This window comes from Fukomys damarensis, unplaced genomic scaffold, assembly GCF_012274545.1.
Source record: "Fukomys damarensis isolate Sample0158 unplaced genomic scaffold, DMR_v1.0_HiC HiC_scaffold_23, whole genome shotgun sequence".
NCBI lineage: Eukaryota > Metazoa > Chordata > Mammalia > Rodentia > Bathyergidae > Fukomys > Fukomys damarensis.
The window spans coordinates 37,007,457-37,024,334 of record NW_022900935.1 but is presented as its reverse complement, the minus strand read 5'-3'; the positions used below and the strand labels follow the sequence as shown (position 1 = coordinate 37,024,334).

General features: G+C 37.5%; 1 protein-coding gene across 2 annotated transcripts in view; it reads left to right on the top strand.

Annotated features, from left to right (window-relative positions):
- The window catches only part of LOC104859955 (cytochrome P450 2J2), a 35,805-nt gene that overhangs the window by 10,426 nt on the left and 8,501 nt on the right, over positions 1–16,878 (top strand). For both annotated transcript variants that reach the window (XM_010620861.1, XM_033767687.1), the window contains exons 5-6: positions 2,108–2,284; positions 14,114–14,255. In XM_010620861.1, coding sequence (XP_010619163.1) covers positions 2,108–2,284; positions 14,114–14,255 — 319 coding nt within the window. The remainder of the gene's footprint in view (positions 1–2,107; positions 2,285–14,113; positions 14,256–16,878) is intronic.

Below are 16,878 nucleotides of genomic sequence, written 5' to 3'. Positions count from 1 at the left end.
GTTAATTACCCCATTAGCATCTTGTGTGCTGTTATAGTTTTTCACAGCAGAGAAACTATTTGGTATTTACACATACATGACTTATTTATTTCACTTAGGAGAATATCCTCAATATGTATCCATTTTCCTATGAATTACTCTAATTTCTCATTCTTTATGGCTGAGTAATATTTCATTTTATAGAAAAACCACATCTTCTTTATCCAGTTTCCAACTGATGGGCAAATGGGCTGTTTCCAAGTTGTAGCTATTACAAACTGTGCCGCTATGAACATAGGTGCGCCTATGTCACTGTGATATGATACTTTTTATTCTTTTGGAAAGATACCCAGCAGAGCAATGGCTGGGTCAAATGGAACCTCTAGTCCCAGCTCTTTGAAGTATCTCCATATTGATTTCCATTGTGGTTGCACCAGTTTGCATCCCACCAACAATGGAGAAGGGTTCCTTTTCCGCGCAACTCCACCAACATTTGTTATTGGTTGATTTCTTGACAGCAGCCATTCTTTGTGGGGTGAGGTGGAATCTCAGTGTTGCTTTCATCTGCATCTCTCGAATGACCAGTGATGTAGAACATTTTTTCATATATTTACTTGCTACTTTTGCTTCTTTGTCTGAGAATTGTCTGTTCATTTCAGCTGCCCATTTTTGAATAGGGTGTTTATATTTGGGGAGGCTGATTGTTTTGAGTTCTTTATACATTATAGATAACAGTCCTTTGTCTGAGGAGCAGCTGGTGAAAATTTTTTCCCACATTGTAGTTCTTCCCTTCCTTCCCTTTCTTTTTTTTCCTTCCTTGCTTCCTACTGTTCTTTCTATCCTTCCTTCCATATTTTTAAGACAAAATCTTGTTAGATAACTGCGTCAGGACTTGAGCTTGCAGTGATCCTCCTTCCTCAGCCTGGGATTACAGGTGTCGATATTTACTATATAGAAAATAGTTCTATCATTCACATGAACTGCAGAATTTACATGACCAGCATCTATGTTGGAATTTTTAGTGAAACAACAATATTGTCCTTGCCTTTGAGTGCCTTCTCTCCATGTTCCACCCTACACAGTTCTTTTTTTACTCCTCAGATGAATTTTTCTAGGTGCAGTTTCACATTAAGCAGGGTTGGGTTTTTTTTAGATTATTCTGTATTTTTTAATATAAACTAACATTGCATTGTAAGAATGTGCCACCCTGGTTAATCAGCATTTTACTGGACATGTGAGCTGTTTCCAAGCACTGAATGTTATGAATCAAGCTGCCATGATCATTCCCATGCAAGTGTCCACATGGACACACCTCACTTCTCGTGCGTAGATGTGTAGATACAAAGAAAGGTAAAAATTTCTAAACTGCTGGTTCTTGCTCCTGACAAGTGTCTTTTCCTGGAGCTTCATGATTCTATCACAGAAATCTGACTGCTAGATTAGGATGACTCCTGGCAAACAGAAAGGATACAATAAAGGGAACCATTTTAGTTACAGTCAAAGTTGCTTTGTGTTCCTTGTTGTCAATGTGAGCTATGGAAGAGCCCACTCCAGCAGTTCCATGTGCTTCTCTCCTATTAAGAGAGCTTGAACATCAAGAGACTTTAGTGGGTTCCTAAGGAAAAAGAAATTCCTGGGAGGGAAATAAAAGAGGCCATAGGTTAAATCTAATAAAAATTTGTTGGAGTCCCCATCTATACCAGACATTTTGATAGGCAATACTTTTGCTCTGCCTATTTTCACATTTCATAAAAATGCAACAGAGCAACACTTGTGTAAAGTTGATATCTGAATGTGCAAGCAAATAAGACAATAGTCTTCCCCTCCTGTGTTAGGTAACGTTTGTATCTTCTGTCATGCAGTCTCCAGAGTCACAATAGCACCTCACCCAGAGATGCACCCTTTCACATGAAACTAGTTAAGGGATCAAAAAGTATATTATGATTGATCTTTTATAGTAAACGTTGGTTGGAGAATTGAAATTCCTGTAATAGCGCTGAGATGATGAGAGGAGTTCAAGTGAACCCACAGTGTAAGTGCGAGCAAATAAAAGAGGAAGAAGACTGTCATGAAAAGTGCAAAATCAGTGGCATGACTTTTCAATGATCACTTTATTTCTCTCTGCTAGATGTACAATTTCTTTCCACGGATAATGGAATTCCTCCCTGGACCTCATCAGACTCTCTTCAGAGACTGGGATGAACTGAAGTCATTTGTTTCTCGTGTAATTGAAAATCACAAGAGAGACTGGAATCCTGATGAGCCAAAGGACTTTATTGACGCTTACCTCAAGGAAATGGCACAGGTGAGGAGAGCAAACTTGGTTTCCATGTTGTGTTTTTAAAGAATCAAGAGCAGCATGTTAGTATCAAAATGCAGCTCTGACAAGCATCTGCACCTGTGTATTAAAATAGCTCAGATCTCTCTTAAGTTCTACATGATGGAATTAGAAGATCAGATTCCCTTTGGCAAAGTCAAAGTGTTGGTCAGGCCAGCTTCTCTGGAGGTTTGAAGGCTCCACTTCCAGGACTGTTCCACCTCCTGGAGGCCAACCGCATTCCCCATTTTGTGGCCCAGTCCTGGATCTTTAGCATCAGGAGTGTAGCATCCTCTCTCCTCTCTGAGCCGTAGTTCTGTCCACACATCACCTCTCTCTGAGCCTGACAATCTGGTCTTTCTCATGTAAGGATTATTCAGGATAATCTTTCCATCTCAAAAGGCTTAAATTAATCATGTCTGCAAAGTCCTTTTGGCTTATAATCACACAAAAAATTGGGGCAAGGACATCCTGTAGATCAGTATTTAGCCCACCACAGGAGCAGACATAGAGGCAGTGTTTTGTATGTGTAGGTCATCATGAACTCAGGAGGCTGGAACCATCAGAAATAAAAATAAGTGTCTGATGCTATTTGACTTAAGACCCTGAGAATGGCCAAATAAATTGCCTTCTCCTCCTCTATTCCAGTTGTGAGGAGCACATAGCACGCAAGAAGCAATTGGCTGTTTGTTATCCTTGAAAACTGAAAGATTTATCATCACTGTAGTTCTCCTCTGTACCCACATGTGAAGGATTCGTACACAAGGGGAAAATAGCAGTTTAGCTTCAGAAGTCCATTTCCTTATTGCTTGGAAATAAACCTTGTTCCATGCCCCTTCTCTCAGCCCCCACTGCAGAATACAGGTAAAGCTGAGTTGGAAGCCAGAGTGTAACCTAAAGGTTGGAATGGGGCCACTCTGCTATTATACCTCCCCATATCACAAATTTACCAACATTACAGGTGAGAAGCAGTAAAAAGCCAAACTGAATACATGGCCTTGAGCACAGCAAGCCTGTGTAGATGTCAGTGAAGCAGTGTCATAAACTTGGTCTCCTCGGATGACAGAATTCTCCTCCAGGAGTGGGTAGAATGGGAATTTGTTTCCATTTTCCCTCCAAGCTTTGGTTTCCGCTTAGAGGAGGAGTCTTTACCTATCCCTTAGTATACAGCACATTAAGAAAACTTTGAAAAAGTGAACTTCCTAAAGCAAAGGGAAAAAATGACAGGCAATCATGTAGAATTATTAAAGAAATAAGAAAGGTTTAAACTGGCAGAGTAATAGGGAGTTAGGAGCATATTTGGACATAGAAGAATCCAGCTTATTTTTTGTGCTATCAACACAAATATTTATTAGCTGCAGGACTTTTGTATCTCAGAAGAGTCATGATGTCATTTTAGGGGGTGGGTAGTGCGTCCACTTTAAAGCAGGAGACAGAAGGACTGCAATGTTAAGGGACGTGTCCTAGGTCAAGCGTCAAATAAGTGATAGAGCTCATGCGGAAAGCCCACCTGATCAATCACATCTCATATTTCTCACTGTGTTCCTAGCCTGCAAAATTACAGTTACAAGAACTGGTTATCCTGCTTTTCTTTTTAAATTTTTATTAGTATGTTTCCTATGCATAATGCTTGCATTCCTTGTGGGCAGTTGGTAGAGGTGTGCAAGGCCTCTTAATTCCTTTCTCATCCCCTATTTCTTCCCTGCCTCCTACCTCCCTCCATCTCTTGATCACTTTCCTATTTGAGAACCGTCTACCTCCAGACTTCCTACTATTTCTCTTTGATTTTGCGCTCTATTTATATTTTGAGTTTCTCATATAAAAAACCATGCAGTATTTAAATTTTGTGTTTGACTTATTTCACTTAGCCATACGGTCTTCTGGCACATACGTTTCCCTTTGAATGAACCAAGTTTATCTTTCTTGATGGTAAAGTAGTTTTCCATGGAGAGTAAATACACATTTCTTCATCCATTCATCTGTTGATGGACATAGAGGCTGCTTCCAAGACTTAGCTATTATGAGTTGTGCTGCTACCAACAAGGGTGTGCATGGAATGGATCACTGTAACATGATGTCTTCAACTGTTTTTTAGGAAAATATATGGAAGGGGAATAGCTGAGAAAAATGGAATTTCTAGTTTTAGGTTTTTGAGGAATTTCCATACTTATTTCCACCATGGTTAATCTAGTTTATATTCCCACCAATAATGTGGAATTGTTTCTTTTTTCCCTCAGCATCATCAACGTTTGTTGTTATTTGATTTTTTTTTTTGATGATAAGATAGAATCCTAGTGTTTTTTTCTATTTGCATTTCCCTGGTGGCCAACAAAGTTTGTGCATATTTCACAATTCATTGGCCATTTGTAGTTCTTCCTTGAGAGATACATTTCACTTGCCCATTTTTTATTCCATCTACTTTTTTCCCTTGAGTCTTTTATTATGAAGGACCAAAGTGGTTTGAGTTCTGCATTCTAGATATGAGCTCTGTACTTGAGGAATATTTTTTTCCATTCTGTAGGTTGCCACTTTGTTCTGTTGGTTGGTTGTTTCACTGTGCAGGGCTTTATTATATAATATGGTACCATTTGTCAATTATCGGTACCATTTCCTCTGCACCACCCCTGTGTTCAGAAAGTTCTTGACCACAGCTTCTAGAATTTCACTGACTTTGTCCTCCAGGAGTTTCACCTTTTTTGTTTCAACATTTGGTTCCTTGATGCGCTTTTGCTGTAGCTTAGAACGTGGTGAGAGATGTGGGTGTAGAGTCTATGCTCTGCTTGTGGATAGGCAGTTTCCTGACACCATTTATCACAGAGGTTTTCTTTTCTCCAGTGCAATTGTTGGACATGTCATCAAAGACCAAAGGATTGAATGTGCTTGGAATTGCTTTTGCATCCTCTGTTCTGTTCCACTGATCCTCATGTATGTCTTTGTGCCCATACCATGCTGGTTTTATCACAGTAGCTTTGAAATACAAATTCAAGTGAGTTTTTTTTTTTTCAGCTTTAATTGAGTTCATTGGTACATTTTAGGAATGCACTACAGTTACATTCATTGTTGGGATCTTGTACCTCCACATGATAAGTCTTGATTCTCATTTTTTCCCCTTACCCCTGCCCTCCCTTCACCCTCTCCTCCCCTCCCCATCACAAATACTTTATTTCCATCTTTTCATTATCTCACATTTTTTTCTTTTCCCTTATTACCCTTCTCAGAGGGGTTTTGAGGCCTCCCACTCTGCTTTTTTTGTCCAGAATCAGTTTTGCTCAATTTCTTCCGTTTCCATATGAATGTTAGCATTGTTCTCCCATTTCCTTGAAGAATGGTGTTGGTATTTTGATTGGGATGGTATTATATCTATCAATTTTAGAAATATAGATATTTTGATTTTATGGGTTCTGCCTATCCAGGAACATCAGTTTTCCAACATCCACTGGGACTTCCCTTTTCAGAGTACTATAGTTTTCATTGTACAGGTTAATTCCTAGGTACTTAATTATTTTCAATGCTATTGTGAATGGTATTGTTTATCCTAGCTTTTTTCAGTGGATTTATTACAGCTGTAGAATAAAGCTATTGATTTTTCTGTATTAATTTTTTATCCTCTTATACTGTTGAATTTGGTTATTAGCTAGCAGTCTTTCTAGCTTTTTTCAGTGGATTTATTACAGCTGTAGAATAAAGCTATTGATTTTTCTGTATTAATTTTTTATCCTCTTATACTGTTGAATTTGGTTATTAGTTCTAGCAGTCTTTTCCTGGAAACTTTGAGTCTCTATGTAGAGAATCCTGTCATCTGCAAATAATGATAATACTCCTTCTTCCTTTCCTATACATATTTCTTTATTTTTCTTGCATAATTCCTTTTTCTAATATTTTGAATGCCAAGTTAAACTGGACTGGTGGTAGTGGAAAAACTTCTTTTGTTCTTGATTTTAGAGGGAAAGCTTTCAGTTTTCCCCCATTAATATGATGTTAACAGTAGATTATTTCAAAATGGCATTTATTTGTCAGATATAAGGTTTATCTATACATATTTTGTTTCATGTTCATAATATGAAAAGCTGTTGGAATTATTTTCCACAGACTTTTTTTCTGCATCTGTTGATATGATCATGTGATTTTTGTTTTTGCTTGTGTTTATGTGATGTGTTTCTTTTTTTTTTTTTTGTATATGTTGAACCATCCTTACATCTCTAAAGCGTACTTGGTCATACTGCATAATGTTTTGTGGCATTCTGTTTGCCAGTATCTTTTTAAGGCTTTTTGAATTTATATTCATTAAAGAGATGAGTGCATGGTTCTCCACATTTGACCTTAGCCAAAAGGCTGAGAAGGTGTAGTCCGTAACTCTCTCTGTTGATTGAATCCTTGTCTAGTTTTGGAATCAGGGCAATGCCAAGCTTCCAGAAATGACTGTGGGAGTACTCCTTTGCTTTTGATTTCATTGAAGAGTTTCAGCAGTCTTGGTGTCAGATCTACTCTGAAGCTGTTGCAAAATTCAGCAATTCATCCACTTGGACCTGGGCTTTTCTTAGTTAGTAGATATTTATTAGTGCTTCAATTTCGCTGCCTCTTATTGGATGATTCAAAGTATTTAAATGTTTTTGGTTCTGTTCAGTAATTCTATGTATCTAAGGATCTGTTCATTTCTTCGGAGTTCAACTGATTGTCATACAGGTCTGTAAAGTAGTTCTTAGTAATCTTGATTTAGGTGGCGTCCATTGTGATTTCCAATTTTTCATATCTAATTACTTTGATATGGATTTTTCTCTCCTTTTTTTGCTTAGATGGGCGAAAGGTTTGTCTTTTTTATTGTTTTGAAAAACTAACTCTTCCTTTTTTTTCATTGAGTTTATTGGTACAATCTAGGTATACAATACAGTTACATTCATCATTGGGATTCTGTACCTTTACATAATAGGTCTTGATTCTCATTTTTTCCCCTTGTCCCTCCCCTCGCTTCACCCCCACCTCCCCTCCCCATTTACAAACACTTTATTTCCATTTTTTCAGTTTCTCATATTTTTTCCTCTCCCTTATTACCTTTCCCCCACCCTTCCCACGTTCCCTACACCTTTAGCCCTTTACTTCCTATTTCACATTATTAATTATCTCATTAGGATCCTGTGTACTATTATAGTTTTTCACACAAAGAAACTATTCGATATTTCAGTTAAAGAAATCTCTGTATGAACATAAAAATGGGGAATCCTAAAATAAAACTAAAAAGGAAAGTAAAAGAGAAAAGGCAATGATGAAACATTAAGATAATCCTTAATTCTGGAGATGAAAATGGTCCCTGAACATATTTAAATTGCTTCTTGCTCTTATAGTCTTATCTTATTGTTTTTTTCATTATTTAGAGAATACTTTATTAGTTTCTGTAATCACACCCACGTAGATATAACCTTACGTATTTAGTATGTGTTACCCCTGTACACATGGAAAAAAATAGAAAATAAAAATAAAAATAAATTAACATTTGTAGACCAATATGGCTGTCCATTTCTGTACAATGTCAACTCAACACAATAAATTGGGATGACTTTTTCCAAAGTTGGCAGCACCGTTATAGTTTCCCAAAATTCAGTTTATATATACATGTATATATATACATATATATATTTATATTTATATTTATATAAAAAGAATAATAATAGTATGTTATGCATCTATAGCAGCAACAGCTTTTCCAGGTTCTGCGTTCATCTGAACAAAATTATAGACATTCAGCATATTCCATTAAAAAAAACAAAACAAAACAAAAACAAACAAAGAAAAGAATAATATCCAGAAAACAGCAAAGTTCTATTGCTGTTGTGGTACCTGGCACCATATTTTTTATTAACATCTTAATCATCATCTGGAAAGAGAACATTCTAGAGTAATATCATTAAATGTAGCTCTGATAAAGCATGTCACTACTATGTATCATAAAGCAAGTTCAAGATATTTTGCATTCACAGAGGTATAATACCGTACCGTCCTACATCAATAATACTAGAATCAGTTATGGTTTTAAATTTACTTTGTCTGCAAATAAGATTGCTACCCCTGTTTTTTTCTGGGCTCCTGTCACATGGAGAATTGTTTTGCATCCTTTCACTTTCAGTCTATGGGCTTCTTTTTGCACTAGGTGTGTTTCTTATATACAACATTTTGTTGGATTTTGCTTCTTATTAAATTTGCCAGTCTAGTTCTCTTGATGGGCGAGTTGAGGCCATTGTCCTTGATGCTTATAACTGATATGTACTGACTTATTATTGACATGTTATTGGCCATTTGTTGACTCTTTTTGCTTTTTCACCTTCACCTTTTAGTTTCTTGCCTTGCCTATTTGATTTGCTCTGTTGGGCCTCATGGTGTTGTTGCCTTCTTTGTCTTTTTCTAGGATCTTGTTTAGAATTGCTTGTAGTGCAGGTTTGGTATTCATGTAGCTTCTCAGATGTTCTTTGTCTTGGAAGTGTCTTATTTCCCTATCCATTTTGAAAGAGAGTTTTGCAGGATACATCAGTCTAGGTTGGAGGTTGTTCTCTTTTAGTACTTGAAGTATCTCATTCCAGGCTCCCATTGCCCCAAGGGTTTGTGTTGAAAAGTCTTCTTTGATTCTGATGGGCTTTCCTTTGTATGTAATTTGTTTCTTTTCTCTTACTGCTTGTAGTATTTTGTTCTTCTGTTGGGTTTCTGGGATCTTGATTATTATATGTCTAGGTGTAGACTTTTTTTGATTGTAGCTGGTTGGGGTCCTATATGCCTCAGTTATCTGAATGTCAAATTCTTCCCCTCTGTTTGGGAAGTTTTCTGTCATTAATTCTACGAACAACTTTTTGCAATCATTTGTATTTTCTCCTATTACTTCATGTATTCCTATAAGTCTTATGTTATTCTTCTTTGCATCATTTAGGAGTTGTTGGATTGATTTCTCATGATCCCTTACTGTTTTTACTCTTTTTTCATGGTCACTGACTGCCATCTTATCTTCTATACCTGACAGTCTATCTTCGCATTCTTCTATTCTGTGGTGTACACTTTCTATGGAGTATTGAATCTCCTGGATATCTGTTTGAATCTGTTTTATGGATTCCATTTCTTTCCTATGTTGGGTGTTTATTTTTTCCATTTCTTTCTTATGCTGGGCCTTCATGGCTTCTATCATGGTCCTGAGCTCATCTATTTTTTTGTCAGTTTCTGCTCTAGAGTCTCGAATCACCACTTCCATTTTGCTAACTACCTCTAGCGTTATCTGGGAAATTATTTCTGTTTTGAATTTTTCTAGAGCCTGATTGATCTGTTTTGTTACTTCCTGTGCTTTGAGTTCAGGGTGTCCTGGTGGTTCACTAACTGCCTTTTCATCCTCATTTGCCTACTGTTTGCCATTGGTGAACTGGAAGTCAGTCCTTGTGTCTTGCTTAAGTGTTTTCTCATTTTTATTTTTGTTGTCGGACTGTCCTTGGTGTAACCTCTGGATTATCACACAAATCTTCCTGATATAGTTGTGCCCTAGCTTCTGTGTCTCCAACGACCCTCAGACATTCTCATCTTCATAACGTCAGAGAAAACAGTTCATCAAATCAACCGCAATGCTTTATCCCAGCTGATACAATCAGCAACACATTAAGATCAAGCACAACTTGGACACTGACCACCTGTGGTAGTCACTAGTCTATCACCCTTAAATCATTTGAATTATGTTGAAATCAAGAAGCAGTCCAGAACATGTCTGCAGTGAACAAAATTTCAATATAGTGTATTTAACATTTAATGGCTCAGACCGAGTGAGGATGCAAGACCCCTGATCTCATTTAGCTGATGGCTGAACCCCATGATGCTGACTGACCTCGGGCTGCAAGGCCCAGATTGTGGCTCTCCTTCCTGCGGTGGATTGGGGCCCAGGCTACCTCTAACTCTGCCTTTTATTCATTCATTATATTGTTTTTTGGTCTGAACTTCATTGGTTTCTACTCTTATACTTTCCTTCCTTTTACTAGTTTGGGGTTTGCATTGTTCCTCTTTTCCTAGGGCTTTCTGGTTGCATAGTTAGGTTGATTATTAGCTCACTCAGGTTTTGTAATCTGGTCATTGAACACCTAGAACTTCTCTCTTAAGACTGCTTCCATCCTGTGCCATACATTTTGATATATTGTACTGGTAGTATATTTTAGATCTAGAAAATGATTTATTCATTCCTTGATTTCTTCTGTGACCCATTGATGATTCAATAGTTTACTTAAGAGAGTATTTAATCTGTCTATTTATGGTAATGAAATATTGAGGTCCCCTACTGTAATTGTGGGGGTTTTTAATTTTAACTTTTATATCTAGTAATGTTTGTTTTCTAAAGTTGAGCATGCTGGTGTTTGGTGCATATATGTACAATTGTTATCTCTTTTTGACAGGAAAAGTCTGAAAGCCATCTTCCCAAGACTTCTGACCTGTCCCCACATTCTCTTAACCTCATAACAATATGAATACCTCTAATTAACTGGACTACATTAATTCCTGTTTAAACTACAAATCACTCCAGACCAAGGGGTCCTTATCTTCAGATTAGAGAACCTTGGACAAATATGAAAAATTCCAGTGACCATAGTCTAGATCATTTGGTAAAATGTTTCTTTTACATGGCACACCATTGAATTTTGTTTCTTGATCCATGCTACCAATCTTTGTATTTTCATTGGGGAATCAGTCCATTACATGGAGAGTTATTGCTGAAAAGTATTGGCTTGTTTTGTCCTTGTATTATTTTCCTGTTGCAATCCTCCACCTTCCTGCTTAACCATTAAACCCCTCTCCATGTGGATATTCATTCCAAGAGACTTTTAGGCACTGATGGTTTGTCTCTTATGAGGATATATTTCAGAAAATTTTGGAGTGCTAGATCAGTAGACATGAATTCTTTGAGTGGTCTTTATCATGGAAATACCTTATATCTCCATCAACTTTGGAAGATAATTTTACAGGACATATCAGCCTAGGTTGAAAGTGGTTTTCTTGTAGAGCTTATAATACTTCACTCCAAGTCTTCCTGGCCTTGACAATATGTGTTGAAAAGTGCAGTAACATTTAAGGGTTTAACCTAAGAAGTGATTTGTTGATTTTATGACCACTTGATTCTGTTCTTATGTTAAAATTCCAGGATTTTGACTATGATGTGTCTCAGAGAGGTTATTTTCTGATCATGGCTATTTGGGGTTCTATATTCCCCTCTTTGTACATTCAATTATTTCCCCTTATGTGTAATGTTTTCTACTATTATTTAAGTAACTATGTACTTATACCATTTGTGCTTTTTTCTGATTTTTTTGCTAAATCTAATTAATCTTAGATTAGTCTTTTTTTATATTATCCAAGAGATGTAGGATCCATTTTCTTATTCTCTTAATGTTTAAGGTATCTGTCATGAATTAGTCACCCATAACAGCCCTGCCTTCTAGTTCTGACACCTACCAATGCTGATCAATTCCACTGCTCATACTTAGCATAGATTTTAATTTCCTGAATTTATATTTGTAACCTTTTTATGGAACCTAATTCTTTTTTATATTGGTAATTCATATTTTGCATAATTGTATTGAGCTTCTAGCAATCTGTTAGTGTCTTCTGTAGACGAGCTGCTGATTATCTTGTTTACATGGCCCATTATCTGTTTATTTATGTCTTCTGTGATCTTGCAAAGTGCCTTACTGATCTATTTTGTTGTCTCCTCTGTTAGATGTTTCAATAATTCAAGTGTGTGGTTTTTGGTTTTCTCTTCTTTGATGCCTCACGAATCAGCTTTAGGGGAGTTGGGAGATTTTGGATTTATTTTGTTGCCTTCTCTTCTTCTGTTTTTATTTTTTGTTTTTTATTATATTGAAGCTTGTGAGTTGATTATACTGGTAATCTTTGTTGCTGTTATGGAGACCTCTTTAGTTAATGTCTGCTTTTCAGTGATTCCATCTCAGTGTGACTATTGGCTTTGTCCTCTGTCACAGGATTCTTTCCTCCATTTGTCTTGGAGGAAAGTTTGCAACATATTTGGTAAAGTACCCATTTTTTGTGGTATCAGCCACAGTATTTTTAATGATGACCTCCAGGCACTCCAGATATTAGCATCCTGAGAATAACAGCACCAACTATACCACCTTATCCACAGTATCAAAAGCAGCAACAGTAGTAGCATTAAAGACAACCTGTATATTCACAAACCCTAAACTCCAATAATGTACTGTCCTTATCCTAGAAAAGAAAATTGTAATTATCATACAAACACTAACACAAACCAGATATTAACCTAGTTTTGATTCACTGTAAATATCTACTAAATTTGCCTGCCACAACAACAGAACAATTTTCGACAATAATAGCACAAAGTGAAGTAGCTATCGAGAGATTCATAATGCTTAATTGTTATACTAGTAAAAGTAGAGTGTCCTAGTTAATTTCTCGTTGATAAGGCAACCCCCCTCATACAAGTTAAGGAAAGATGATAGGTTTATTTAGCTCACAGTTTATAAAGGCTTCAGTCCATATTATTTAGCTCACAGTTTATAAAGGTTTCAGTCCATAATCTCTTGGCTCCAAGGCAGACAGTCTCTGCAGAAGGGAACAGTTCATGGAGGCGAGACAGTAGCAAAACAAGGAAGGTAGGACTACAGTTCTTTGTGCCTCTTTTATCTTACCCAGTCTACTTAGGGTGTGCACAATTCACACCCTTAATCCTAGTGCCCTTTGCCTAGTGTTGCACCATGAATCACTCCCAGAATCATACATTCTAGACCAGAATCATACCAGCCGCCCCTGAAAAAAATCCCTATGGACATCTAGACATAACGCTGTATATGGAGGAAGTGAGGAGCTAGAGAATGAAAAAGAGCAAAATGTGAAAAATCCATGAGATATGAGAGGGATGAGAGAAAAGTGAAATTGGGGATCCTATTGAGGAGTAAAAAGAAATTAATAACCTTAGAAAACTGTCATGGGAAAAAATGAACAAAAGGAGTAAAACACAGAGAAAAAAACAGGAAATGAAAGAGAAAGAAGACAGGATAAGATAGAAAGAGATAAAAGAGAATGAGGAAAAAAATGAGACAAAAATAGATTTTTTAAAAAGCCGTGTCCCTAACAAAACTGATGCATGAAGAATAAAGATTGAAAAATATGTTAAGTGATTAAGTCAGAGAAAAATTCTACTGTGTTTCTGAATGAGTGGCTGCCTTCCAAGATCTACAGCCATAGAATCCAGCCAGCCACTATTTTCTCCACCTAGTTTTTTACACCTATGGGTTTCTGAGGTGCCATCCCCGAAACAGAGGCTCTTTTATCTGTTCAACTTTGACTGTGGTTACTGCTCCAGCCTAGTGTGTCCTTGCTTACCTTGGTGGATGTAAAACCATCCTCTCTGCTGGAGGTAGCCCCAGGGTCTGGGGTTGTAATGGACTGTTGGCCTTGGTGCTCCCATCCCTTTTTGGGCATTGTCCTCATTCAAGTTCAGAATGGTCTGTTAATCTAATCATCTGCTGCACTAGGTAGGAGTTGATGGATGGTCACACTGTGTGTGGGTTGGTTATGGTCTGTTTGCCGTTGTGAGCAATGCCTATGCTCAGATCTGTGTGGTCTCGGATTTCTTAATTTTTCAAGCACTGAATGCTGGAGAATTTATTTTAAATATCAGCAGTAGGGGCAGGTGGCTAATAATAGTATTGCTGAAACTTGAGAAAATCAAAAGCATATAGTTTCTCCTTTCTAACTTTCTTTCAAGACTTTTAATATTGTATGGTGTCAGCCACAGATTCTCTGCATGAACCTTAATAAATTTCATCTTTCTAGCACCCAGACAAGACTACTTCCAGTTTTGATGAAGGAAACCTCATCCTTAGCACCTTGGACCTCTTTCTTGCTGGGACAGAGACGACATCCACAACACTGCGCTGGGGTCTGCTATACATGGCACTCTACCCAGAAGTCCAAGGTAAGCGTGCAGTAGATGCTCCTGACCAGGCCAAGTGGTGCTCCTGGAAAGCAGGACAGCTTGGCAGATGGGAAGGTGGACAGCACAGTCCTGAGACTGTGCTATCTCCTTGGGTGTGGGCTCCTGCTTTGAGTCTACTGTCAGGATTGTGACAGGTCCAGGTAGTACAAGTGCTGCAGCGACTTCCTGCCCTCAGTGAGCTCTGAGTCCAGGGGAAACAGTGAAGTCCACTGACATTGTCATAAATTCTATGAAACAGTGGCAGTCTCGGATGGAAATCCACTCATTGCCTTCCTTTTTCCCTACTGGACACTATCCACTGTCCTTAGTGTGGAGTGCAGTACCATCCAACGTGCTTCTTTTCTGCCTGACCCACCTCATCCCCACTATGGTGTATGGGGACTTCCCTAAAGTACATTTCATTCCCTTGTCACTATTCTTAGTTATGCCCCCAGCCTGACATCTTCTCTTCCCTCCATCCCAATTTTTTCCATATGATAAAATTATTTACCTCAAATCATCCATTACTCTTATGATTTCTATTCGTAATATTTTCTTATGCCAGAAATGACAACATAACTCAACGAATGTGCTTATCACACATTATTCTTATAACAACTCCACAAACTCTCATCTCTCCATGGCTGTTCTCATCATTTTTGATCTCTCAGCTTTCAGAATAGGTTGAACATGTGGTGGATGGAGACTCTCCTAAGGCAATTCTCCAAACTATGGATCATGGTGTAATAAAGAGGAATAAAACAAGTTTTGTGGATCAAGACTTTTTTTTCCTAATATAAACACAGAATAAATGGGATTGGAGTGCTTCCCATGTATATTGATACATTACTTTATATTGTCTCTTTCAAATATTGATATAAAATTCATGTTTTTATGTGTATTTATTAATGTATATGCATCTTGTATCGTGATGTAAAAGGTCTTACTACCTGAGAATTCTTTTTTTAAAAAAAGTTCAAACCTTCTGAGTTAGGATGGTGCATTAGGGTTCTCAAGGGGAACAGAATCAATAGATAATACAGGCATGATTATGCAAGAGATTTATTAGGTAAGCGTACAGGGTGAGATGCAGAAGAATTCACAATGACCCTCTGTATGCTGGAAAATTGGAGGATCCAGTATCTGTTCAACTCAAGAAGATGGAAACCTCTCAACAAGAGGGGTCAGTGATGCAAACCAGTCAAAGGTCACAGGCTTAGAACCTCAGTGTAGAGTCACAAAAGGAAGTGCGCATTGGAAGACTAAAGGAACTGGACAGCCATGTCCAAGGCAATGCCAAGACTTAAGCTCTTCCAAAATGGGACACTTCCTTCTTCTTTCCCCTTTCTCTTCTATCTATCCAGGATGGGTTGACCGCGCTGAGTTTGCTGCCCTATATGTCAGTCATGCATGGTCACATCTAGAAGTGCACTTTACTAATCTGCTAGGTGGTACTTACTTCAGTCAAGTTAATAGTTAATGATCACAGATGTAAACTGGGCTTCTGCAATAGAGGATCCAAAATAAGAATCAATCAAAATTATAGAAGTTTACACCTGTGTTCATAGCAGCACAATTGTCCATAGCTAAAAGGGAGAAGTAACCTAGATGTTCACCAACCATGAAGGAATAAACAAAATGTGGACTACACGTGGGATATAATAGTGTTCAATCTTAAAAAGGAATAAAATTCTGAGTGATGCTATAGCAAGAACATTGTTAATAAACAAATCACAAGAGCATAATTCCTGCATGATTACACTTATATGAGTTATTTAGAGTTGTCAAATTCACAGGAAATGAATGGACAATGGTAATAGCCATTAATAATCCATTGATGAATATAGAGTTTCACTTTTGCAAGATGAGAAATTTTAGAGATTGATTACAGAGTAATATGAATATATTTAAAGTTAACCATAGGTTAAAATGAATTGCATGGTACATTTTATGTTTATATATTTTACCCAACTAAAAATATGCTACCCCAATGAAATTTCTCTTTTAAAAATGGACAGTAAACAACTGTTACATGTTTATTTCTCTCTTGGATAAAAGATCTGTAAGCTGTGTAAAGCTCTTAGAATTCCAAAGACCTTACAACGGTTGCTCTGTTATGTCTAGAATGAGGCCTTCCTTCCACTCTCTGATAGCCTCAGAAGGAAGGCTGCCTTTCCGCATTAAGAGGCAAGAAGAAAAGGCAGTAAACACCTTCCCTCAGAAGGGCTTGTTCCAAGAATGAAACATCTATTCTGCTTACATTCCATCCATCAGAACTTACTGACGTGGCCCCACTTAGTCAAAAGAGAACATGGGAAATGTAGTTTTCAACAGGACAGCCAAGTATTCAGGTGAAATCCCTATTAGGGTATAAAGAGAAGAGAACACAATGGGTGGCAGGTAGTGGTTTCTATCATTGTTTTGGATCCTCGCCTAAATCAATTCATGTAAATCTCAAAGAATCCCTAAAATGAAGGCATATCTATCCTCATTAATAAGACAGGAAAATTGGGACTGAAAGGCCTTCCGTAGATTGCAGCAACAATGTTGCAAAGCAAGAGCTCAGTGTTCACTTTTGACTCATATATCTTTCTGATAAGTTAGAGTCTATAGATCTGCTCTG